Consider the following 27,052-nt stretch of genomic DNA (forward strand, 5'->3'; position numbering starts at 1 on the left):
TCTCTCTCTCTCTCTCTCTCTCTCTCTCTCTCGCTCTCTCTCTCGCTCTCTCTCTCTCTCTGACCCCAGACTGAGGTGTCCGCTCATGTTTGGAAGTGTGGATCAGTTCAGTCATCTCCTCTCCGGGAACCCGCGGGCTCCTGGTTACTGTCCGCTGGACTCTCACGCAAGGCTGTCTGTCACGTAGCCTCCCTGCACACCCCAAATCCGAGCGAAGCAGGAGAGATTGCCGCTGTTTAATGTCGCCCTGCGGTTCATTTACAGGGATGGAAAGTGATGTTTCTACTGAGCCTTTGCTTTCCCAGGCCTGGCATCACTTCGCGACGTGTTAACGATCTTACACGGCTATTTATAGTTTTGTTGCCCCATAAATGCGCACACCACAAACCAGTTTCCCAGGCAGAGATTTAGTTTCGTTCTGGAATGAATTTCCCCGTTCGAAAATCCTTCTTGATACAGATCTATACAGTACATCACAAATGAGTTTTTTATGAGTTATCATAGGTCTTAATGAATTAGACCTTCAGTCTACCCAAACAAACATCACGTAATGTTATTCTGGAACAGGCGTGTTGTGGATGTTTGTTCTCGTATGAAGGTCTCGCAGGTAAACCGTTCTCCATTAAGAAACCCAGAGGAGATGCTAGACACAACTGTTGCTAAAGGGATAGTTCACCTACAAATGACAATTCTGTTATCATTGATTTGATAAAAACCTGTATATGACAAGAGAAGAGATTTTGAAAAGTGGTTTTGTGTCCATACAATGCGAGTCAAAGGGGTCCAATGTTGTTTGGTTACCAGCGTTCTTCAAAATATCGTCTTTTGTGTTCTGCAGCAGAATGAAAGTCATACAGGTTTGAGTGAATAAATGATGACATCATTTTTATTTTTTGGGGCACTGTCTCTTTAAGGTTCCTGCGTGTACTGTTTAAGCAGAGGTTAAATAGCCTATTTTAAAATGCTAATGTTTTAAATAATCAAGTCTGAAACAACCTGGCGGTGAGAATTTGTCAACGAATAAAGTAATTTTCTACTTAGCAGGGGCACGGCACAAACAAACACGCACATAGATCTACACGTCTGTGCCAACCAGAAGAGTCCAGAAGCTGAAAATAACCTGCGATCAATGGAAGTCTCCATGCTGTGCTGTGCAAATCAAGCCCCGGGACATGAGAGAGAGAGAGAGAGAGAGAGAGAGAGAGAGAGAGAGACAGAGAGAGAGAGAGAGAGAGAGAGAGAGATGTGTGGTGTTTGGAGAATGAAAGTGGAAGATCAATATGAGAATTTTAGGTGCGTGAAAAGTGTAAAGCAAGTGTGTGTAAATCTCTCTCTCTCTCTCTCTCTCCCTCTCGTTGATGGCTTGTCTAGTATTGTACATTAGGGCCTCACTTCCACAGCATGGGGCATGACAGCAGGGGCGTGCATGTGTCCAAGGACGAGCCAGGACATTCTGCTCATAATTTGCCCCTACAATGTTTGGTGGTACATGAAATTAAAAACCAAAATCTCATATTGTAAGGTTATCATTTGTGATCAAAATCAATAATAATTTAAAATGTAGTGCAAAATTAGTTTTTTGGATATTTAACTTTTTCATCTGAGACAACCACGTTAACAATTTCAACATGTCTTGACGCTTACAATGAGTCGGGCACGCTTTGACAGTTAACCTACTCTCTCCCTACTGTACGTTTAAAGGTCATGCTGCGTATATACATTGACTTCTAAGCTCTCCTGAGATGATGTTATGACGTACATCAGGTGACTATTGGCTTCCAGCTCGTCCCCGTGCCACAACGGCTTCAGTCAGAATCACGGTCCGCCACGTTTCACAGGACACGGTGGAAAAAAACGAATATCAAATATTAATCCCCCTACGTCCCAGAGGACACGCCACTCCCACTGACCTGAAAGCAGTTTCACTCCAATACTTCTAGAAGCTTCGGTTTGCTTTTAGGAAGAAAGGGCTGGTTCCAGATCAATGTGAGAAGCGTGCATAAAATATTCATTTGCGTTACCCTGATCGCCATTTTTGGAACCGTTGGATCTCTAGCAGACCTTTTTCGAAAAAATGGAAGAGAACTTGATCTTATATGCTCGTTTTTGTTGTGTGGTTCCTCTGTCTGATCCAACCGGACTTGCAAAGCTTTTGACACGGTTGCTTTGCCGGTTTGACTTCTCTGCGGATTCCTAATTACGTTTAATGGGATTGTTGGTTCCTTCAGTTTAGCCGTAATGAGCGTGTCTAGAATGCCTTTTTAAAACATTTCCGTGAAGTCATGAAAACGGTTTTTTTCCTGATTTTTAAACATGCCACTAACAATGTAACAATAGCATTTTTATACCAATATTTGTTTTTCAGAACAATAGCGATGACAAATACAACAAAACAAATGTTTTTTAACGTTACTGAAAGAATGTTTTGATAACGTTGAGAGAATGTTCTGAATGCATTTCCTGCTGTGTAGTAATGCCCTAGCAACTATTCAGAACACCTTACAAACAGCTTAGCAACACCCTGGCAACCACCCAGAACAACCTGCATAGAAACGCCCTGCCAATAAATTCAACTTACAGTAAGTAAAAATCTTTTTCTCTTACTTCAGTTTCTTAACTGATACACACAGCTGCATACAAAACAAACAGGTGGAAAATGATTGACATGTTGTTATGTCAGAGATTTTATTTACTCTGTGTTTACTTTCTTAATGGAGTGACCTAGACTCACCAGCATCATTATTCCTCGACTGCCCGAAGGAAACAGACAAGGGAAGAAATGCGAAGAACTCACTCATAATATTTTGATAGAGCTTCTGGATGTTAACACTCGACTGCACGCATTGGTCAGCTGTGTCCCGGGGACTCCTGATTCTGTGCGTGTGGATGGGTGCCCTTGTGTCCTTTACATGAGCAAGAATTGCCCTCTATAAAGATACACTTCTTTGGCTCCTACAAGGTAATATTTACAGTGATCATTTACACATTTCACAATCATATAGATTAATGAGTAATTTTACTTTATATTACTTAAAGGAGTAGTTCACTTCAAAATTAGTCCCCATTGACTTTCCATAGTAACTTTTATTCCTATTATGGAAAGTCAATGGGGACAAATTTTGAGGTGAAATACTCCTTTAACCTAACTTAACTTTACCTTAATAACCTTACAAATCAAATAAATTCTTACACGGCTCGTTGGAATGCTTGATTCTGATTGGCCAGTCGCGACATTTAACAACCGCTCAAAACGAATAACACTCAGTAACCCGGATGCTGCAGATCATTTTGACAGGTACAGTTTAACATTACACAAAAAATAAATATGAATATTGCTTTTAATAAAACATTTGACATTATATTTACAAATGATTAAACCAAATTGCCAGTTCGTGACATTTGAACGCCGTTTCTTACCTTAAAATTGAAAGTAAACAGCTTTTCCTCATGGAAGGTCTGCATTCGGTAAAAATGAGCTAATAAAATCATTTAAAATCACAATTAATGTCCAGATTTTTTTCTCATGTGGCAAGCAGCCGTGTAATAAGCGGGATGATGTACAGGCTGTACATTATCCCTTAAATAAAGTATAAAAAATAAAATAAAATAAATTAAAAATAACATCAAATAAAAAATAAAAATGCATTTATAGTGTTTGAGGCCTATTGTTAATTTCTGTCTTTCTGATTTTGACAGATATCCTGTATCTTTGTGCTTGTTATAAAGCGGCCTTCATGATTTTCTGACAAATATGTCAAAACATATAATAATCACGTGTGTGATTTTCAGCCCATGTGTCAAAACTGATCACACGATGGCGTACAATGTCATCCAATGACATGCATGACATTGACAGGCTGCCATGAGATGATAAAAATAATGCTCAGATTATACTGTTTTTTATACTGCAAACGGAGTTTGCTTGTGTGTGTGGTTTATAACAGAGATATTGAACCACAAATGTAAAATCAACGAAACAGGGATAGTCTACCCAAAACTAAAAATTCTGTCATCATTTATTTGACCTCATGTGGTTTAAAACCTGTATATGACTTTCCTACTGTGGAACACAAAAGAAGATATTTTGAGAAATGTCTCAGTGGTTTTGTGTCCATACAATGGAATTCAATGGGGTCCAATGTTATTTGCTTACCATCGTTCTTAAAAATATCTGCTTTTATGTTCTGCAGGAAAAAGAAAGTCACACAGGTTCCACAGTTTCGTTACAAATCATGTCTTTTCAGCATACAACGCCTTTATGTTAGATGTACAAATACTTGTGTCGAGAATCATTCATCCTGACATTTCTGTGTTTTGGCACACCCACACCCTGCGCTGAACTAACCAGGGTCTATTTATTCAAAATGAGATCGATTTCTCTCTTAGTCATCTGTGCTGGATTCCCATGGGGAAATTTTTCAGAAAAAAAAAACATTTTGGTGCAGAACCTTCTTTAATCGATCCAGCAGTTCCCATAAGCACGAAAAGAGGCCCGTGTATCGGCCCCCAGACAAATTCCTTGCACATAAGTAAGAGTTTAATTCCTATGAATCTAGTCATGATTAATGTCTCTTTTCCTTGTTCTCTGATCTTACTTTTGCGTTGACTAGGAGAAATGTGATCTTGATCGTAAGTTCTCAGCATCTAGGGCCAAGACAAACAATAGACCAGCAATAAAGGGAAAGCACCGAAATTCAAATAATTTGCGCAGAAATTTTCAGTAAAGATGACAAACGTATTGTTTTTCAACAAAACATTGCGGGAAAATTTAGTGTCAAAGACTTATTGTAAAATGATCAAAACAACTGCATTTAATATTTTTTTCTGCCGTTCATTTTTAAATTAATATGACATGGAAATGATCAAATGCTTATTTAAAGTTGTGCTATAAAACATTAAACCAAACTGAAGAAAAAATGTTGTTGTAGATCATCGACATTGCTCGCAGATGTGAGAGTAGCCAGTAGCTTGAGTCTCTTCGAATTGTGGTATTATTTATTTTTTACATATTTATTTTTATATATTTAATTATATTTATAAATGTTTTATAATTTTATTTAAATATTTTGTTTGTTTATTTTTATATATTTATTTATTATTTTACTTTATTTATCTTTCATTTTTATAAATGTATTTATTTTTATTTCATGCCTTTGAGAATACAGAAAAGTACAGAGATGTTTTTTTCCTAATAAACCATCTCTCCTTTTCACTTGTATGTGTTTATATGGCAGTCAGGTGGAAATGAACTACCGATGGCCCTCGGTTCTCACACACAGAAGCATTGTTAGATGGGGCCATTTCAGGACATCTTAAACCAGAAATGTTGAGTTCACGATGAAAACGAATCACAACATCATTCATGACGTACTGTGACATCTCAATATGAGCTGCAGATGTAAACAAACGAATCACTGAAATAATGCAGAGGCCAGAAAAACAAGCTCTATCCTGTGAAGTAAACACAGACAGAAAATACCGTAGTTTCTGTTTTAGCCTCCAACCAAACAGATGGGCTGAGTTAGACTCATCGCTTCGTGATGTCACCGCGATGAAGGCAGATGCGAGGGAGAGGAGGAAATATAAACATTTACTCGTGATTCATTAGGTCTTTTCCATGACCTTTCTTGCCCCTTATTTGAATCTGTTGTTTATGCATTTCCTACTTTTGTTTTTAGGAATTTCACTATGGGTTTTTTCTTATAAAGCTAATGCATATCATTTCTCTGCCACAAATTATGTGACATCAAACAGGTTTCCTGAACTATATATAATGCGTTTATTTCTTATTGATAGTTTTACATTTCCAACTCGCAGTCTGTCACTCATTATTTCACTTTGAGCTCGATGGACTTCTGTGTGGTGTGAATAAAAACCCAGATGTGTTCATAAAAGCAAAAGAATTTGAGGAAGCAGTAGCCTATAGAAGGAAGGTGTGTGTGAGAGCGAGAGAAAGAGTTGTTCATTATATTAAACACTTTATTTCAGGACTGCATGTTTCAGATTAAAATTTGATTCAGTTATTTAATGGACACGCTTTGATTAAACCAAAGTTCACTGCTTACTTCTTTGAGTGCCTAAAGAAGTGGTTCTCAAACTGGGGACCCTTAGATGGATCTGAATATGTTTTTAATTTATTTTATTCTAAGTTTAAGATTGTAAGTCTTTATTTGGGGGGGTCACAAAGTGATGCATTCTACCCTTACAACGAAAAAGTTTGATAACCACTGGCCTAAAGCACCACCTGCCCACCATGCCCGTTCTATTCACGAAGTATGCACTACAAGTGTGCACTAGAAGTATGGATTTTTTAGTCATTTTTAAGTCCATCTATTATGTTGATATAGGCTACTTATAACCTTACCGATATGGCGGTCCGGTCGTTTGCTATTTTAACTGATTCGTTTAAATCCTGTGTGTGACTAACAACCGGCAGTAGCCTAATTTAAACGATTTGGTTAGCAGAATGCCAAAAGGCGATTATACATACAGTATATACATACACATGCATATTACATCGCTTTCTACATACATACATACATGTGATAATAAAATGTTTCGGACAATTTTTATGCTACACTGAGCTAAAAACTGGTATTGCATTTCAGTGATGCGCTGTTTAAATGTTGAGCATTGTCTCTCTCTGCTGGTCAGAATATGAACTGCACACGGTGCGCCAACCCGCAACACGGGCAAACTGACCCATAGGGACCCATAGCGTCATTGTGTAGGTTAAAGAAGAACTGCTATGGGACAACAGGTCAGCAGGATGAACTTTTGTGAGCTTTCTTTTTTATTAACGCAAGGGGAACGGGAACATCTCGGATGATGTGATCCAGTGAATTCAGGTCGGGATTCAAACTCTTTCACGCATGCTACACATCATGTTTTCACTCATATGTTGCGTGTCATGATCCAAAATACCAAATCACACGTGCCAGCATCACGAGCTTAATATTGGAGCTTTTACAGTACTGACAAACTATTCTGCACTACAACAAATGTAAGTACTCTATTTTCTTTCTTTCTTTCTTTGTTGCCTTCTTGCTTTGTTGCCTTCTTTTCTTTCTTTCTTTGTTTCTTTCTTGCTTTGTTGCCTTCTTTTCTTTCTTTCTTTGTTTCTTTCTTTCTTGCCTTCTTTTCTTTCTTTCTTTGTTTCTTTCTTTCTTTCTTGCTTTGTTGCCTTCTTGCCTTCTTTTCTTTCTTTCTTTGTTTCTTTCTTTCTTGCCTTGCTTTCTTTCTTTCCTTTTTCTTTTTTTCTTTCTTGCTTTATTTCTTTTCTTTCTTGCCTTCTTTCTTTCTTTTCTTGCTTTCTTGCCTTCTTTCTTTCTTTCTTTCTTTCTTTCTTTCTTTCTTGCCTTCTTTCTTTCTTTCTTTCTTTCCTTTTTCTTTTTTTCTTTCTTGCTTTATTTCTTGCCTTCTTTCTTTCTTTCTTTCTTTCTTTCTTTCTTTCTTTCTTGCTTTCTTTCTTTTTTCTTTCTTGCTTTCTTCCTTTCTTTCTTTCTTTCTTTCTTTCTTGCTTTCTTTCTTTCTTGCTTTCTTTCCTTTTTCTTTCTTGCTTTCTTCCTTTCTTTCTTTCTTTCTTTCTTTCTTGCTTTCTTTCTTGCTTTCTTGCTTTCTTTCCTTTTTCTTTCTTGCTTTCTTCCTTCCTTTCTTTCTTTCTTTCTTTCTTGCTTTCTTTCCTTTTTCTTTCTTGCTTTCTTGCTTTCTTTCTTTCTTTCTTTTTTTTTCTTGCTTTCTTGCTTTCTTTCCTTTTTCTTTCTTCCTTTCTTTCTTTCTTGCTTTCTTTCTGATAGTCTATATGATAAAGGTTTGAACTTTTGGAATAAACAATAACTAGTCCGCTGTTTAACATTCCGTAACTTTCAGCAAAACAAATTATTCAAACCAAACTTATTTTACAGTGTTATCATTATATTCAATAGACTGTCACTTCAATTATATTTGAGTCTTACATTTTTATATAATATAATATAAAAAATAAATAAAAATCTATAAGGGTGGTTGACGAATAAATCGTACATGATTGTTTCCTTTGGTGTGACATGGCAAAATTAGAAAACAAACTGTTAATATTACATTGTTTTGTATTATTAATATTAATATTTATCATATAAAATAGCAAAAGAGAGATTTATCTTCATTGTTACACCATAGAACAAATTTGCATCTTAGTGTGTCAACTACCAATACACAACTAACTAAATAAATGTAAGTGTATTAATTTAAAGTTTGTGAATACCTTTATAGGCAAAATGATGTATCTTATACAGTTAAAAGAACCAATGAACGATTTCCAGGAATAGCTGAAGCTCAATGTAGGTCAGAGCTGTAGTTTATATCAGAGGTCCTAAATGAAACTCAAGCCTCCTGTAGCTGATAGCAACACAGTTATATGATCTGAGGGACTCAGGTTATTAGACAGACGGCCCACCTGGTGTGTGTATTTACCTGCTAATGAAATGAGAAAGGCAAATGAGGTCAATACAATCGAGACAAGACTGGCTGAATAGTTTCAAATGGGTTTTAATCAATAATAAAGATTAAAGACCCACAAAGAATTTTAAAAACACTTTAATACTGTGGACATTTTGATCTCCAAACGGAAGACCCCTTTAGCTAAAAGATAAAAAGGGGAATGTTTGTTCAGCCTAACTGTTGCAAATTGTAACAGAATAATGTCTATTTTTGAAAATAGTCTATTAAAAACATAGTCAAACATTTGTATGTTACTAGTCTGAGAGGACTAAAATAATGCAGGACCAATTGAGGATTTGGAGAGCTTTAGACCTAATCTCACTCTGTGTTTGCCTCTTTCTATCTGAAGATGAGTGGAGTAAGAAAGACCAACATGATTTTCATGGTTTATCCTCCTGTAATATCCCAATCGTGAAGAAATAAGCTGGTTTTAACCTTTGCTCTTCTAAGTCCGTCATACGCATCTATACAGGGTGGACGTATAGACCGCAGTAATGTACGCAGCTGAGATGGAGCTCTCAGATTTGTTTTTATAATGTAAGTTCAATGGAGAATTTTCAATGTGACCTGTATTATACTCTACTTTCTAAAAAATATATATCTTTGTATATTATGTACTTTAAAGTACATTATTATACTCTCCAGGTCTGATTTAGATCAAACTGATCCGAAGCAGCACCAATCCATCAATACTGTCTGCAAGGTCTTCGCTAAGGCCGTGAAATATTTATCACTTTCCTCTTTATCTTTTGTCCTCTCTGCCAACAGCTGCCTCTTTACAATAGAACGTCCCTCCTGCTTTATACACACACACAAATTCACAAACACCGTCCCATGTCAACACAGCAGACCTGCTCACACTAACACAGGTAAGGGTCGAGTTTACTTTACTCTCTGGTTTTAAACAAATGAGAATACGTATTTTCAGAACACTCCAAAAAAGTGCATAAACTGTACCTTGCAATTTTATCTGCTAAATGTTTTATGAAAATAGGTCTTTCTATTACACAATATGTTGCTTAATGAGTAATGTATCTGTATATTTGTTTACTTGAAAAAAAAGTTATTTGCAAGTGCACTATTGTATGCAAGTATTTTAAACTGATTTCCCAATACAATATTCTTTCCCCAGTATTCTTTTTAACCTGAAAGGTTCATGTTGATGTAAGGTCCACACTTTATGCAACTATCCATTATTAAATAACTTGGATTTTTGGAAAAGTATGGGGTTCTGTTGCTAGTTCGCACATGTTATAGTGATAGTTCGCCCAAAAATGATACTTCTGTCATCATTTGCTCACCCTCTTGTCCTTTCGTACTTGTAGGACTTTATCTCCACTGCAGAACACAAAAAAATATATATTTTGAGGAACGTTGGTAACCGAACAATGGTCGTACCCATTTACTTCTCTTGTACGGGCACAAAACCAATGCAAGTCAAACATTCTTCAAAATATCTTCTTTTGTGTTGTGCAGAAGAAAGAAAGTCATGCAGGTTTAAAATGACAAGAGGGTGAGTAAATGACGACATCATTTTCATTTTTGGGTGAACTGTCCCTTTAAAGCAATCCTTGACTGATACCTACATAATCATACATTTGTTTAGGAACATGCTGGCCCAAACTTAACTTCCGGTCTGTGTTTGATAATATTAAAAAATATTTTTACTTTATTTGTATTAATATTTGATTGTGTATAAAATGCATTAAATTAAATTAAAACTACTTAACAGTTATTGGTTCTTTGCGGAGGTCTAGCGAAAGTTAGCGTTTGTTATTGTTGTTGCTGCTGAAACAGTCTATATAAACCTTTGCAGGGCATTAAACATAAATTTGTAACTGAAAGATCACCGTTTTTGTTTGTACAAAACAATGAATGAGCCGATAAACCTGTCATGGATATACAGCTTGGTATGATAATGATCTAACCCACCACATTATGGAAAATACCTAACAGACACACAATATGGTTTCTGTTACACTTACCTGGAAATCATATTGTAGTGTGGAATAATATAGATATTTTATATTAATTTACTTTTACATCATAGTTGAATTAATTAAGTTTTTACATAACAAAAACAAATTGAAAATTTTTTGAAAACAAAAAAAGTACATTTGTTGTGTTCCATATCATATTGAAGATGACGTCATATGTTCTTCAACTGGAGAGACAGAAATATACCGTAAAAAATTTAAGGAAATATAATAAATTGTTATTTTTTGTAATTTTACAGCTCTTAACAATATTTCAAAAATAAAATATATTAAAAAAAACTTTTCTGGCAGCTGGGGGCGCAGCTAGGGGCACCAGAAAGAAACTGTAAATTAACAGTTTTTCCCTGTAAAATTACATGTTTTCCCTGTTTTTCTTTGCGGTCTTTTCTCATTTAAATTTTTTTAACCGTGTTTCATAAATACATGTAAAAATAACAGAAAACTTCTGTAAAATATATATTTTTTACAGCATTCCATTCTCCACAGAAGCTCCAGAATGCATCTGCTGTTGGTTCTTCCCTTTGTTCTAGAAGTCCAGTCGACAGTCCACAACATCAGCTGCGACTGTAATGTGGAGCTCAAAACCGCCAACTGTACCGGCAGGAATTTCAAGCACCTGCCCGCCTCCCTTCCACCATCTACTGAACAACTGGACCTGTCTCACAACCACCTGAGTGACATCACGCCCCGGTTTTTCCAGACTGCACGAAAACTTAGCGTACTTCTCTTGAAAGACAACGAGATTCGGGTACTGGCCAATGGGGCCTTCTTCCTTCTGGAAGATCTGCTGAAACTGGACCTGAGCAGAAACCGAATCTCCTCCTTGAGCGAAGGCTTTTCGTTGGGTCTCGGGTCTCTCCGTGAGCTGTCGTTGGCCGAAAACAAGTTGACGGTGTTGGACAGCAATGGTTTCGTCCATTTAGACTCATTACAGAAACTCAACCTGAGCCACAACGGAATCAAGACCATCAAGATGAGAGCTTTCGGGTCCACGAGTACCCTACGCCAGATACAACTGGACTGGAACAACATCACGGTTCTCACGAATGGGATCTTCTCGATGCTGCGCAATCTCGAGGTGCTGAATTTACGACACAACCAGATTCACTCTTTGGACGTTGGGGCTCTTTCACCACTGACCAGTCTCGCCTTACTGGACCTGACCAACAACAATCTCTCCTCCATTCAGTTCAAGACCTTCTTGAGTCTAAATACGTACAGCACACACATCCTTCTTCGAGGAAACCCGTGGAAGTGCGATTGTGATTTGCAGAGAGTGTTTCGAAAGCTTTGTAATGTCAAGAGGTTGTTTTTAGACGACTACGATGACCTCAGCTGCTCCGATTTGGATGAGATACACGGTTACTCCATGGGGTTCGATACAGAGCTCTGTGTTGCCGAGATGGTGACTGTACTTGTTATCACCCTCACTGTGTTTATTACCGTCGTGGCCGCCCTCGTGATGGCAGAGAAAAAGAGGAAAAAGAAGATTCAAGAGAAACATTGGACTGAGGTCAACGAGATGTCATGCACTTCGCAGGACTGATCGCATTTATGAACTAATATAATTGTTATTTGGATAACATACAGTGTGAAGACGTTCATCTGCACTTCAAAAATTTGGGTTATGAGCTGTTCAATTGTTGAAAGAAAATATGAACTATAACTGGCAGAAATCACATACATTTGTTTTTATTTATTTTCTTGTTTATTTATATTTTTAGTTATTTTATCAGTTATTTTAAATCAAAACTTTCCAAGCTAAAATGAATTTCGCAGGCCTTACCAATTGCTGAGTAAAAAAACACTACAAATTCTAATGGTTTCTATTAAAAACACCATTATGAGCCATTAGCTGTTTACCTTTAAAATCATTACAAAATTATTTTATGCTGTGTGTTTAATCCAGTAGGATTCAATGGTGCTCACATCCAGTACACTTTCTGGGATTTTTCTACTGTGTGTGTTTTTTTTTTTTTAGGGAAGAAACTGATCATCCTCATTTGATTGAATATTATCAGTACTTTTTCCAATGCTGTTGTCTTCAGCACATCCAATCGTGGTGGTTGCTAGTGCAGGTACAGTCCAATAGGGGGCAGCAGCTGTACGCAGATTGTCTATGATTAAAAATACCTGGAAAAAAACAGTTGCCTAAAATATTGTACAGTTACATCTAATATTACTGTAGTTTACGGATTCATACAACGGATTCTTAACTTACAACAATTAATAATTTGTTATTTCTTATGTACGGTCGTTGATATATGTATAATTCCTTACTAACATCGTTATAAAACTGTCTAGTTATGACAAATGTATTTGCTATGTTTTGCCTATAACTTGTAAATAAATTTATTTTACGTTTGGGTTGTGGATTTTAAATTGAAAAATCTGTGAAACTGAGCACGTGTGATTCGATTCTTCATCTTCAATTACAAGTGTACAAAAGCGCTCCTTGTTGCCTATACAATACACAAGATAAGTAAATAAACACACAAGAAAACATATGCACGGGCTCAAGAGAAAAAACAACCTTCTTTAAACACAAAATGTCATATAAATAAATAAAACTGCGAAAGTGTCCTGTCACGTGACCGAGGCACGCCGATCTTTGACGTCATCAGCAGCCGACGGCGGCGCAGTCACTCACTCGGTCGCAAAGAAATGAAGAAAGAATCACTAAGTACATGCTTGCCTTCAGTCAACTTGGCCGACAGTGATCATTTATTAATTTTGTTATTTAATGCATACCGAATATTTTATTTATTTGACTTTGCTCTAATATAATATTGCGTGCTGCAGTATGTCTGATCTGCTGCTGGCGCTGGTTCGGGTCTCTGAGAAGGCAGCGAACATCGCTCGAGCCTGTCGACAGGAGGAGACCCTATTCAGCCAGCTGATCCAAAAGAAGCAAGACGTGGAGAGGAACAATGCCATAGTGGCGGACTTTAAGACCCTGGCAGATGTGCTGGTACAGGAGGTCATCAAACATGACATTGGGAAGAAGGTGGAGATTTTGTTATTTGCCAAAATAAAAGAAGATACAAAGTACTTTAGTCATTTATAGATGCGTAGGAGTATTACTGCAAAGAACACCCCTTGACCTGTCATTCCTCTTTTGCAGTTCTCTGACCTTAAAGATCATATTTATGGGGAAGAAACGAATGAGTTTAAGAACGAGTTAGGTAAAACATTCCACAGGCTTTCTGTTTTACAACCAAAAATCATATCAGTCAGTATTATTCAAATTACATGGATATGCACGCATAAAATGTATTTTTAAATATCTTTCTTGTTCTCGCTATCCATCTCAGGTGAGAAGATCCAGGTGAGGATGTTTGAAGATGTTGAGGACACTGCCAGGCTGCTCAGTAAAGTTTTAGGTGGCAACATGCGGGTAGCAGAAGTTCTGGCCGTAGCGGCGCATCAGGACGTGCCCATCACAGACCTGCAAACCGACCCCATAGACATCCCTTTACAGGGCCTTGGGCTTTGGGTGGATCCCATTGGTAAGTCTAATTTCGGTGCTCTATAATATCAGTGTTTTAAAGGGGTCATATGGCGCTAATATGTGTTTTTCTTTGTCTTTGGTGTGTTATAAGTTGCATGTATTAGACACGTAAAATTGCTAAAATTAAGGTGTAGGAACAAAAGATGCATTCTATCTAAAAGCGAATGCTCACCCAGACCTGCCTGAAACGCCTCGTGTAACCACACCCCCACAAATCTACGTCAGTTGGTGGTGTGATTTGACAAAGATCCCCCAAATGTATACGCAAGTAAGGTGGGCGTACCTGTCAGTACAATTGCTTTGGAAACTGATGTTCCAAATATGGTGAGAGACGTTACATTTCCGTCACACGCTTGCAGTATTCGACCAATCACTACGCACTGGTGAACTGGCCAATCATAGCACACCTCGCTTTTCAGAGCTATGAGCTTTGTTAAAAATCTGTGCGTTTCAGAGAGGCGGGGCAAAGAAGAGATACAAACATGCACGGTATGTGGAAAATACAGCGTTTTTAAACCTTAAGTCTTGTATACACATTGCATGACATCTAAAACAAACAATAAAATTTGTTTTAGCCGTGTCATATGACCCCTTTAAATGTTTAATTTTGGTTGACATATATAATTCTCTAAACTCATTGTATTTTGTTAGCTTGTAATGTAGTTCAGGGCCATTATTGTCATTTTCCTTATTTATTAGGGTTTATTGTTACTTCTGTTTTGTACATTTTAGATTCAACATACCAGTACATCAAAGGCATCAGTGATGCACTTCCTGTTGGTGGATTGTACAGTCATGGGCTACAATGTGTGACGGTGCTGATTGGTGTATATGACTTACAGACTGGACTTCCTGTCATGGGCGTTATGAATCAACCATTTGTTACTCTGGATCCAATGACTAACAGGTCACTTTTTTTTGTAGACATTGTATTTTTATGCCACAATATCACATTTTAGCTGCACCTTTAATAAGAGTTTGACAAGTTTATATTTCAGTAAATGCATCTTGATTTTGTATTACTTACAGATGGACGGGTCAGTATTTCTGGGGCATTTCGTCAGGCTCCATCAACCTCAGTTCTGTTACCCCAGCATTAGGGAAACAGAAAGTGGCTGCTCCGTCACGGGAGTCCGGCCTCTCTGCTGTTTTGAGCACGAGCGATTCTGAGCACGTGCGGACCCTCCTTCAACAGGGTTGTGAGGGACGAGTCAGTTTTGCAGCAGGGGCTGGTTACAAGTGCCTGTGTGTGATATTGGGCCTTTCTGATGTGTACGTGTTCAGCCAGGACGCCACTTACAGGTGGGACTGTTGTGCACCGCACGCCATCCTCCTGTCACTAGGGGGTGGTATAGCCAATCTGAGAGAGTGCCTAAAATCGAAGCATACTGGAACAATGAAGGAATGGGTGGAGTTGGTGTACAATACCCCTGTGGAAGGTGTTTCAGGACCAGAGAAATGGGCGAACAAAGGTGGACTTGTCGCATACAGATCTAAATCTGACCTGGAAACGGTTCTTTCTCTGCTGTCAACGATTAACTTATAAATGTGCAATATTGAATGTGCAGTTCAAATTTTATTGTTCACTTTTTATTTATTGAGTATTATTTGCCTGGTCAGTAATCATCATTCAGAAAACACGCCTTGCCCTAGCAACTACCCAGATCGCCCTAGCAACCACATAGCAAGCCTTAATCTTAGAAAAAAAATTAAATCTAGTTTTATTTGAATTGCTTCACATTATGTGCTGTTATTCGATGTACATGTTATAAAAGTGGCTATGAGTACATCACGGTTACATTATGCAAAACTGACATAAGGGAAACGTAATGGCAAAAGGAGAGTTTGAAAATGTTTATTGCTGTTTTTATTGCCAAAACATGTTGATTTGTTTAAATAAAAAATTGATGTTATAGGTTTTGAAAGTGCATCGGCTGCATGCCAGCAATTTCTAGTACTCTAATATGTGTTCTTATTTATTGTTATGCCAAAAAATATTTTTGGTGTAAAAGTGTATTGCTTTTATCCCAGTCAGCATGTTCCCTCAGGAATGAACAAATGCTTTATGGTCACATTATTTCAATATTTACTGCCATTAAAGTAATTTTACACGTATTAAAGTATCTGGTCGTTTATTTGGACAGGTGTGAATAAACAGCAGCCTGTCACACGGCATTGTTTCAAAGCGAGATGTTGAATAGATGTTCCAGACAGAAGGCCCACTTAAGAAGGTAATGAGTTAGACTGGAGATTTTGCTCTAAATTGCAAAATTCTAACGTCAGGGTTGAGATAAAATACCCTTTTTAGGAAGATGCACAGTGATTAGGGGAACCTGGGTCCAAGTGAAACTACTTCATCTGTACTCTGAGAAGATGAGGAACGGGTTGTTTTTTGTTGAATAAAACAACTGATACGCCCAATATACACATAATAGAAAACAGAAAAGATTTTATCTTAAGATTTGTTTCTAGCCTTTTATTAATTTATATCTGCTTTATTTTTTCAAGTCATAGTATCTGTGTGAAGATGCAACTTCTTTGGTTTTCACAAATAAGCATTATTTCTACATTATACTTATTATATGAGAAGGTCGGTAGGCTATGTAAGCTTCCTTTAAATCATTTGCAGTTAATTTTAACATTTAATAATCCTCAATGCTTATAATGTGTTGCTCATAATACGTTGTATACTAAGTCTTCTATTTCAATATTCATAAGGTATTGACAAACGAATGCTTAAACTTAGAACCTCCTATTTAAAGTTTCCAGTTTATCCCAAAAATCTAAGAAATTCGTTTAAAAATTGTATGTGATATTTATCCTTCTGGAGAGTTGCTATATTGTGTAAATTCTGTAACTCATTTCCAGAAAACTCAGACCATATTTTCTTTCAGAGCATATTTTTAGTCCATTCCTGGAAAAGTGCAATAATTGTGGTTAAATGAGTAAAATGTGTTAGAATTTTACAATATTCAAAATTGCTGTCAAAAGCAAATAATAAAAAGCTGGAATTTTGTTAGACTTGTTCGATAATATAAATTATATTTCTTGTTTTGAATTTATTAATATGGATGGATTGAAATTGTCCATTTTTTCTTCCTCTTTTGTCTTCTTTTTTGTTTGGTTTGTTGTATGATCTTTTATTATTTTTCACTGTCTTAGCCCCTCTTAAAATGGATGTTTTTGAATGTAAACTGTATACCATCTTGTTTTGTAATGGTTTTCTTATACTTTAATCCAAAAAATAAAAAGCGCTTTTTATCGCAGATTAAATCGATGCAATTGATTTGCCACTGCTTTTAAATGAAGGTGGTTATGACGACAATATATTTCACATAGGAGTGTTTTTACCATATATAAATTACAAAAACTACTTCAGTTAATGGACTTATTAATGGAGCACTTAAGAAAAAGATATTAGCTGACATTCTCGCCCAATGAGCATTTAAGCTGTGTCGTCAGCAAGTCGTTTCCCATCGTGCTTTTCGTCAACGCAGTCAGGAGGAAGCAACTGCGCTCGCCTTCGGATTTCGGCCAGGCCGTCGCGAGAGTTTTTTGGCACACGTCAGCATGACATCAGAGCAAGGCGGACGTAACTCGGACACATTTCTAACCGGCATGCATCTTGCGCTGATCAACGTTGATCGATTCTGCGCAGAATTTGGCCATCTCAAACAAACAAGCCTATTTATTATTCATAAGCCCCGCCTTTGACAAACCACGAGCGAGAAACGTCATCGCGTCTAATTAATATTCATAAGCCCAACATCCGCTTTTGTGCAGGTGTACGCTGGATCGTCGCCGCAAGATAGTAAACGTGTCTTTAGAAACACAAAACAATTATTTATTTAGACTGACGGAAAAACATGAAGACAAACTCAAGAAGCGAATCACATGGGCCGATCGCTGGAAATGGAAGGAGAACATCTAGTTTTTAATCGAAACGTGCCTCTTCCGGGATAAACAAATAATACACCAACTCAGAGACAGGTAAGCGCTTTGTTACTGTTTTCATATGTCTGAACGTGTACGGCTTAAACGTATGTGTATAATTCATAGAGAAAAACTAGCTGATGTGGGTTTGACAGACTTTCTCTATTTCCTACAGTTGAATAATACAGTTTATGAGGTGAACAATCTATGATGTTTGAGTGGTTTTCACGACAAACAGAAATATATAAAATATAAAATATAAAAAAAGACTGAAGTGAACAAAGTACATCAGTTGAAGTCAATAATAAAGCCGCATTATGAAGGAAGCGCAAATACTTCCGCGAGAGTGGGACGCGCATGTATCGCTGACGTCATTAAGAAACTTTATGCTACAGTACTAACGTTATCCCCCTTAAGAATTATTATTGATAATAATTTTTATCATTTAGCATAATTTGTGCCTCCATTTAAACCGTTTTTAAATGGTATAATGGCAAAGTTATCAGTATAATATATGTTAAAGCATATAATATATAAATATTATAGATGTTTGTGTTTGTTTCATTCATGACAAAAGGTCTTGCACATGCCTTTATTTTTCTGTGTTTGATGTATTCATTTAAAATAAAATGAAATAAAATTCTGTTTATTTTGTCACAAATGCCATGACAGGGCTGATCATTTTTCTCTCAATATCTTGTTTCACTCGAAAATGCATACAATGTTAAAAAATAAATTGGACTTATAACTACATTAGTGTCCACACCAACGACAGTATTAACGTCCTTGGTGTGAACAAGTTTTTAATAAAAAATTTTACTGAACTGGCTTTTGTATGTTTACATTTTTCTTTCAGAAATATCAACCACCCCAACAACGATGGCCGACGACCGTGTAGCCATTTTAACAGATGAGGAAGAGGAGCTGAAGAGTCAACATCTCGAGCGCTTCGACCGCCTGTCGCTCGAGATTCAGGCAGAACAGCCCACCCCATCTTCAGAGACCAATGTCCTAGAAGAAACAGCCCCTCAACGCGACATGGGCTGCTGCGAACGTTTGTTTCTCCGGGTCAACCCTCACCTTCTGGTCTCAAAAGTGTTTTATTTTTTTTTCTACTCTGCCTACGGTTCCCTTCACCCCCTCCTTGCTCTTTACTACAAGCAGCTGGGAATGAACCCTACCCAAAGTGGTCTCCTAGTAGGAATCCGATATTTTATTGAATTCTGTAGCGCCCCCTTTTGGGGAATCGTGGCGGATCGTTACAAAAAAGGCAAAGTAGTGTTATTGTTCTCTGTGTTTTGCTGGCTCATTTTTAATACTGGAATTGGCATTGTGCAGCCGGCAGACATCAGCTGTAAAGAACAGAACCTTCAGATGACCACAGCTATGGTACCCACCATGCACCCTACCGCATCCAATGAGTCATTTTACCTTAACACCAGTTCCATCCCAACAACTAATCGCATGAGACGACGAAGGAATCTGATTGGACGCTACCCTTTACTTTCCTCAGATCTGTTTGCGGTCTATAGCTCCAAATACAGGTTTAAACGGGATTCCAACATGAGTTACACCCTGGCGCCCAATGTGCCAACTAACACAACACAATCCAAACACGCCTCCACTGTACCACCCACAGAAACAACGTCTATCTCAACGTTAGCCCCCAACCGTACAAACACGTCAATCGCAAACCCCACAACTACCACTTCAAAGCCAAATTACAACGTGGAATATAACGCAGACCAGGTTGAAGGGATTTTCCTGCTCATTCTGCTGGTCATCATCGTTGGCGAGTTTTTCAGCGCTCCTGCGCTTACAATCGTAGATACGGTACGTAATTCACCTTCGGGAAAAAAGTGCATTGTAAACCTTGTTGTTTGTGTTGACCTATATGGAGCTTTTAAAATCGCTTTGTAGAAATGAAAACTCATCTTTGATCATCGAAATTACATATTGAAACATTAATATGCAAGTTAGTCCCCCCCTCCACTAAATTACACCCGGCCAACTGTGTGATGAAATCAGTTACGACACGCTTGGGGTGTAGAGAACAGGGATGGTTTCAAACTGAGATTCTGTCTTTAGTAAATTGCAGTTTTAAAAGAAAATTTAGAGAATTTTAAAGCATTTTAAAAACACCACACAGACATAAAGACAACGTTTTTTTTACGTTTAATTAACATTTGATTGTTCATTTGTATAGCTATTGTAACAGTTGTGATTTTTTATTTTTTAGTTACCGTCAATGTTAGTGGACCAAGTAGCAATGTGACAAAAAACCATTAATTTTGTTTATGAGACTCAAAATTTTCATAGTATTTAAACACAAAATTGAATTGTACTGTATTTAAAAAAAAACACTTGCTGATTTGGATTTTTCTAGGTGACTCTTCAATATCTCGGTTCGCATCGTGACCACTACGGCCTCCAGCGAATGTGGGGATCTCTCGGCTGGGCTATCGCCATGCTTTGCGTTGGCATCTGGATCGACCACACCAGTACAGAGCTTTTCATCGAGGATGGAAAGGGATGCTTCATGCACAATTACAAGAACTACAGTATCGCCTTTATAGTGTTCGGAGTTTTAGTGGGATTCACTCTGATTGTCGCCACCCAATTCAAGTTTGATGTTCAGCATCAAATTGAAGCAAAGAATGATGGACGAGAAGTTGGCGGCCAACAAGATGCTCAACCCGGAGGTTCTTCATCCGGTAGAACGGAAAACTCAGAGATGCAGACGAACGTTCAAATCGAGGAGTTCCACTTTTGGGACTTGATGCAGTTGTTGTGTGGGGTACGGTACAGTACCGTGTTGTTCGTAGCTTGGTTCATGGGCTTTGGATATGGTTTTGTTTTTACCTTCCTTTACTGGCATTTGGAGGACTTGACCGGGACAACGACATTGTTTGGTGTTTGTTCTGTCCTGAGTCACATATCGGAGCTCGCCGCCTATTTCACCAGCCACAAATTTATAGAACTGGTGGGACACATCAGGTGAGACTCCGTTCACATTATACTTCACATTGCTTTAGTACTGAATTTGGAGTAATCGTAGCTTCACTATTTTATGTTGCAGTTTTATTCCGTTTTAGTTGACTTGTAATATTTTGACATGTCAGTAATCCTGAAATAGAATAAGTGAGCCTGCCACTGAAATTTTGCTCTGTAGGTCTGCACTCAGATCAGTAAGCCATTGTTAAGTCCAGTTTAAGAGCACAAAGACTTTTTCTCTCTGTGGTGGCGCAAGTCCAGAATGCATTGCAGCAGCTATACTGTCCACTCACTGTGTCTAAGTTTACAGAGAGCATAACAGTCTCTTTCATTTCAAGGTATTCATAAACCCGGTAAAAGTTCTTACTGAAAGTTGAATGAACTTATTTTAGGCTTGGTGAATGAGTGACAGGTTCCTGCAAGAGGCAATAAAGCTGTAGAAAATTTCCTGTTGGGATTTTACATTTATATATACATTTACATAAATGTAACTGCAAAGATGTTAATGACACATTGGTTAAATCTCAAAGATTCTTTGCCAAATAAGAGAATATTAAAGGTCCAATGTGTAATTTTTTGGAGGATCCATTGACAGAAATGCAATATAATATACATAACTATGTCTTCAGAGGTGTATAAAGACCTTACTTAATGAAGCAATATGTTTTTTAACCTTAGAATGAGCTATTTCTATCTACATACACCACGGGTCCCCTTACATGGAATACGCCATGTTGTTTCTACAGTAGCCCTAAACGGACAAACTGCTCTACAGAGCGCGTTTCGTAAATACGTAATCTCCTACAGCAAAGAAGCAAAAATGTTTCGACATTTCAGTCCTGTGTCAGCCGCCGAAGTGCTTCGAATAGGAGCGGTGGAATGAGCCTTTGGTTGCAATTAGCAAGCTCACCACTAGGTTCCGCTAAATTTCTAACGCTGGACCTTTAAAATGAGCCGTCTGAAGCATTTTTTGTATAAATACAATTAATAAATGTAATAAATGTAAAATTCTATTTTATTTCTCCGTCAGGGTTCTGTATATTGGACTGGCTTGTAACACGGCACGTTACCTGTACATCTCATACCTGACGAACGCCTGGTCCGTGCTACCCATGGAAGTCCTACAAGGTAACGGACAGGCATCAAGTTTGGGAATCCTTAGGGAAATTACTATTACAAGTATACTTATGTTAAATATACAATGGCAAATATTCTCTGTTCTCTGATTGGCTAAGATAGATGAGGGCTGCTGGGAAGAGAGGCCACAGAGTTTATTATAGAACAGGAAGTCTGTTCAACCGCCCTTTCCTGTGACAAAACAGTCAAATATAAAAAACGTGGTCGCAGATGCACTACTTCTGGAGCGTATGTGTATGTCTTGCAATGAGATTTAATGGAGAGCAAATGGAGAGACTCCTGTTTCTTAGATTATTGTGCCAAGAGAAATCTCATGTGTCTCCTTTTGGAGTATATCTAAATAATGTCTCAGACTGTGTTTACCAAGAAGTCTATTAATAGTCGTATTAATTAAAAGCTCAAATTTTTAATCAAAAGCAAATTCTTCAATAACGACAATAATTTCATAGCACTGTCCTGATACTGTGAGCAAACTTCATGGAAAAACAAAGTAAATACGACAGTACAGTAAGCTTATCGATTATGTTCCTTTGGGTGTGTACTGTATGTGTGCAAAGGAGTGAAGTCCTCCATCAAGTCAGTTTACATTCAACACAGACTTCGGTTTGTCTGCTTTTATCTGTTTGAAAACATGTCGCTGCTCACACCTGTTCTGTACAAGAAATACTTGCAGACAATGCGACCAAAACCAATATCACGCTCTGAGTAAGCCGCTTTCATTATACTAAACAAAGCTGTCTGCAGTGGAAGAGCTTGTCATAGTTTGCACAGTACACTTGTTGTATATTTACTTAGTTTTTAGAAGTGTTCTGTCTGTCCATGTGATGCCACGTGTGCATAAAGAGTATGAAATGTAATTCTATACCTTAAGGCTGAAATTGACAGTGTGTGGGCCACTTTGTTTTGTTCACCTACATGTTGTTTTGTGAAACACAAAAGAAGATATTTTGAGAAATGTAATGTAATGTTTAAGAAGCGTTTTTGTGTCCATACAAGGGAAGTCAATGGGGGCCAATATTATTTGGTTACACGCATTCTTCAAAATATCTTCTTTTGTGTTCCGCAGAAGACAGAAAGATGCCTTAATGTATTTGTTGAAAGGCTTTTTTAATTTTAAATGATTTTTTCTCTACAAATGCGTTGTGTCTGCGCACCTGTGCAGGTTTGACGCACGCCTCTGTCTGGGCGGCGTGTATCTCGTACTTGAGCGCTGCCGTACCTCCATCACAACGGACGTCTGCTCAGGGCATCCTCCAGGGGCTTTACCTCGGGCTGGGCAGAGGCTGCGGAGCCATGATCGGAGGCATTTTTGTCAACTACTTCGGTATGAAAATGACAATTGCTTTGCTTATTGATGTTCCTATAGCCCAAAGTTTGACACTTTGATTCGCATGGCAACACACAGACTGATAATATATATACTGTATTAGGGATGTAACGATTCACTCAGCTCATGATGCGATGCGAGTCACGATTCTGATCTCACGATGCGATTTATTCACGATTTACTCACGATTTATTTTTACAAAATGAGTTGAAACAAATTAGAAATGAACAACTTCCCTTGCATTATTTCTTAAATGCGTCACGTTTCTTTGTATAATAAAATAATGTTTTATTTCAAATAACAAAACTAAACTGCAATTTTATGACAAATTAATAATAGAAAAAGTCTCTTTAATATAAACAAACTAATACTGTCTGAGCTTTTCTTGGATTTTTTTGCATTTAAGAAATATCAGCATGTCCACGTTTAGATTTGCAGTGAAAATAGCGGCCCCTGCTGTTCAAAAAGTGTATTGCGATTCAGTTCACACCTCAACCGATTTGAATCATCACTCATTATAACCAATTTTCAACCGGCTCACGGTGAATCGTTACATCCCTATACTGTATATATATACCACTTCAGAAAAAAAACCTGCCAAATCCATTAATGTCAATATATGGCATTGAATGTGAGTGTTGATATGTTTTAACATTGTCTTGTTTTTCAGGTGTTGCCGAGACGTTCCGTGGAATAGGAATGACCTCTCTTGTTGTTTTACTCATCTTTTTGTTTATTATGTGCATCACCGGTCAGGATGAGAGGAAGGGTGAGCATTGAAATCATGTCAATCTTTATAAGGTGTGCTCCAAACAAAGTTATAAAGACTAAAACTAAAGTATTTTAAGACATTTTAAAACAAAAAAACTTAAAGGTTCAAAGTGTCATTTTTTGGGGAGGATCTATTGACAGAAATGCAATATGATATACATAACTATGTCTTCAGAGGTGTATAAAGACATTACATAATGAATCGTTATGTTTTTATTATCTTGGAATGAGCTATTTCTATCTACACACACCGCGGGTCCCCTTGCATGGAATTCACCATGTTGTTTCAACAGTAGCCCTAAATGGACAAACTGCTCTACAGAGCGCGTTTCGTAAATACGTTATCTCCTTCGTAGACATGTGCACGGTTAATCGCGGTTACCACTAAATCCTGCTGAAACCGAGCTGGCTGCAATAATGCAAGGTATCGATTATTTTATTGATGCGTAGCTTGTCCGTGAAGCACGGCTCTGGGATCAGTAGGAAATGCTGCTCGATCTAAAAGCAGTGCGAGTTTGAGTCGCTTATAACGTGCATTTAAAAAAGCAACACCCGTCAAACATGATCGTTATAAATATACTTTATTATCATGAAAATACTTGGCTTGAGTAACCGTGATAAAAAGATGTCCATAGGCATTTCCTAGAACTACGTGTGTTATGGTCTTCTTCTGCAGTGCATATTTGGAGTTTCTGCACGAGAGCGCCCTCTGGCTTTCGGATGCAGCAGCATTTTACCGTACTTCACACACAAGTTGTGCATAAATCACGTGATATATATTTTCGGTTAATCGGGCAGAAGTCTACTCCTTTGGCAAAAAAGCGAAAACATGACGACATGTTTGTCCTGTGTCAGCCACCGTAGTGCTTCGAAAGGGAGGTGTGGAGTGAGCCGTTGGTTGCAATTTGCAACCTCTCCACTAGATGCCGCCAAATTCCTTTCACTGAACCTTTAAAATGATGTGAAATGTAGAAAAAAATATTTAGGACTGTGCAAAATATTTCAGGATCAATTTTAATTCTTTTAAATGGAATGCAATAATAGCGTCATTTAATCAATTTAGTAATAAATGTAGTAATAATACTAAATTAATAACTTAAAATGTCCCCTGTTGGGTTGTATTTTATCTGTATTTATAAGTTTATTGTCTTTCTTCATTTAGAGCACAAGATGCTAGCGGAGAACATTCCAGTTCCATCCAGCCCGGTTCCCATAGCGACCATTGACCTGGTTCAGAACACGGCAGACATGGTGACGCCTGCTCGACCCGAGCCCAGACTCCCTGCCCGGAAAGTGCGGCACCAGGAGGAGCAGGAGGACCTGTGCAAGCCCGCCTGGGTTCCCTCCGGGTCGCCATGGGTTACCGTTGCGCTCGTTTTTTACCAGATCAGAGAGATGGTCGTCGTGGCAACGACATACCCACCTGTTGAGGTCCAGCCCCTTCAGGTACCCAATAGCAAAAATGTGGTGACTGGGGGTTGATGATTCATTATATGAATATGGACATCAATGTTTTTGTATGATTGAGTGTTTGTCGTTCTTTTTTTATGCATTCCATGGCAGAAAGGTAAGATAATATACTTGGTTTAGTGAATAGAATACATATTAAACCAAATAGTTTGATGATTTGTATGAAATATTTAAACCTATCTAAAACATACTTTTTGTCAATACCTGATGAAAGTTTAAATAGCAACAGTACAAGAATTTATACAAGAACTAGGTTGCGAAATAAAAAATATGGATCATTTAATCTTATGAAAGTTCTTCATGATTTAACTTAGGATTTGTTTAATTAGTTTTAAGAATTTAACTGACCTCAATGTCTGTGTCGACTAACAGGAAACAGATGAGGTCTCTACAGAATCCCCGGGAGAGGACCAATTACCTCCAGTCTTTGACAGCACTACCCAGCAGGACGGAAATCCCAGTGGACCCCCATCCTAGGAAGACCCCAGGTCCCTAAAGGCCACTAGAATTCCCAACAAGGCACACGTAAGCCTGTATTACAGTCAAGCGACTTAAAACCTCCATCATGAATTCACAAACTGATCTTTATACCGGAGAGTTTTATGACTTTTTTGTATTTTAGTGAACTGTTTTACTTTTTAATGAAACTACATGGACATAAATAAGCCAATGACTATTTTTTGTGGTGCAAGTGGACTATGTATTCATTTTTAACTTATTTAATACAGAAGTGTTGCACAAGCTTTGAATAAAGCCTGCAGGTTTAAATGGGTGTGTGTGTGCGTGTGCGCGTGCGTACGTGTGTGTGTGTGTGTGTGTGTGTGTGTGTGTGTGTGTGTACCTTCTTCGGCCTCTAGAGGGAAGCAGTGTCTGGCCAGCCTGTCTGTATACAATTTAAAGTTTTGATGCATGTAATGATTGTGTAAATATGTAATATGTATTTTTGTTAAATATGTATTTAACAAAAAAACATTAAACTACATGTATTGTTTATTTAAATTGGGTTTCTGTATATAGTTCTAGTGATAAACCAAAGTTACATTTAAATAATAAATGAATAATGAATAATAAATCATCAATAATTATTTAAATTAATAATAAATAAATAACAATAACAAACAACAAATATTAAATATAAATAATAAATAAATAGCCAAATATAAAATACTTAACATTAACTGTTATTAACTTTACATTTAATTATGATAAACAATAAATCTAGTATGTAAATAAGTAATAAAAAATAAATTGTATAAAATATTTAATTATTAACTTCAGATTTAATCATAAATATTAAATATAAATGAGTAATAAAAATATTTATAATACATTTACAATAATTTACTTCACATTTAATAAGAAATAAATAAGAAATATTAAATAAACAAATATAAATATGATCAAATTAAGTAAAAACAACTAATGCTTGTAATT

General features: G+C 37.4%; 3 protein-coding genes across 3 annotated transcripts; all 3 read left to right on the plus strand.

Annotated features, from left to right (window-relative positions):
* Positions 1-8,499: 8,499 nt before the first annotated feature.
* LOC130548996 (leucine-rich repeat-containing protein 15) lies at positions 8,500-12,877 on the plus strand. Its single transcript, XM_057326113.1, has 2 exons — positions 8,500-9,347; positions 10,945-12,877. Exon 2 carries the CDS (start codon positions 10,972-10,974, stop codon positions 12,019-12,021), a length of 1,050 nt encoding a protein of 349 aa, XP_057182096.1. The 5' UTR covers positions 8,500-9,347; positions 10,945-10,971; the 3' UTR covers positions 12,022-12,877.
* Positions 12,878-13,136: 259 nt separating this feature from the next.
* On the plus strand, positions 13,137-16,118 carry LOC130548809 (inositol polyphosphate 1-phosphatase-like). Its single transcript, XM_057325840.1, has 5 exons — positions 13,137-13,482; positions 13,600-13,660; positions 13,790-13,984; positions 14,719-14,893; positions 15,016-16,118. Exons 1-5 carry the CDS (start codon positions 13,279-13,281, stop codon positions 15,530-15,532), a joined length of 1,152 nt encoding a protein of 383 aa, XP_057181823.1. The 5' UTR covers positions 13,137-13,278; the 3' UTR covers positions 15,533-16,118.
* Positions 16,119-17,479: 1,361 nt separating this feature from the next.
* On the plus strand, positions 17,480-26,675 carry mfsd6a (major facilitator superfamily domain containing 6a). The gene is made up of 8 exons (XM_057326408.1): positions 17,480-17,976; positions 18,776-19,752; positions 20,306-20,916; positions 21,944-22,041; positions 23,213-23,374; positions 24,048-24,146; positions 25,311-25,594; positions 25,991-26,675. Exons 2-8 carry the CDS (start codon positions 18,799-18,801, stop codon positions 26,093-26,095), a joined length of 2,313 nt encoding a protein of 770 aa, XP_057182391.1. The 5' UTR covers positions 17,480-17,976; positions 18,776-18,798; the 3' UTR covers positions 26,096-26,675.
* Positions 26,676-27,052: the final 377 nt, after the last annotated feature.

This window comes from Triplophysa rosa, linkage group LG25 (assembly GCF_024868665.1).
Source record: "Triplophysa rosa linkage group LG25, Trosa_1v2, whole genome shotgun sequence".
NCBI lineage: Eukaryota > Metazoa > Chordata > Actinopteri > Cypriniformes > Nemacheilidae > Triplophysa > Triplophysa rosa.

What these genes read in the sequence shown, in the direction of transcription:
- LOC130548996 (XM_057326113.1), top strand. Translation starts at nt 10,972, where the DNA reads ATGCATCTGCTGTTGGTTCTTCCCTTTGTTCTAGAAGTCCAGTCGACA.
- LOC130548809 (XM_057325840.1), top strand. Translation starts at nt 13,279, where the DNA reads ATGTCTGATCTGCTGCTGGCGCTGGTTCGGGTCTCTGAGAAGGCAGCG. An exon ending in TGAGTTTAAGAACGAGTTAG is followed by an intron (nt 13,661 to 13,789) that starts GTAAAACATTCC and finishes TATCCATCTCAG; the next exon opens with GTGAGAAGATCCAGGTGAGG. An exon ending in CTGGATCCAATGACTAACAG is followed by an intron (nt 14,894 to 15,015) that starts GTCACTTTTTTT and finishes TATTACTTACAG; the next exon opens with ATGGACGGGTCAGTATTTCT.
- mfsd6a (XM_057326408.1), top strand. Translation starts at nt 18,799, where the DNA reads ATGGCCGACGACCGTGTAGCCATTTTAACAGATGAGGAAGAGGAGCTG. An exon ending in ACCCATGGAAGTCCTACAAG is followed by an intron (nt 22,042 to 23,212) that starts GTAACGGACAGG and finishes GCACCTGTGCAG; the next exon opens with GTTTGACGCACGCCTCTGTC. An exon ending in CATTTTTGTCAACTACTTCG is followed by an intron (nt 23,375 to 24,047) that starts GTATGAAAATGA and finishes CTTGTTTTTCAG; the next exon opens with GTGTTGCCGAGACGTTCCGT.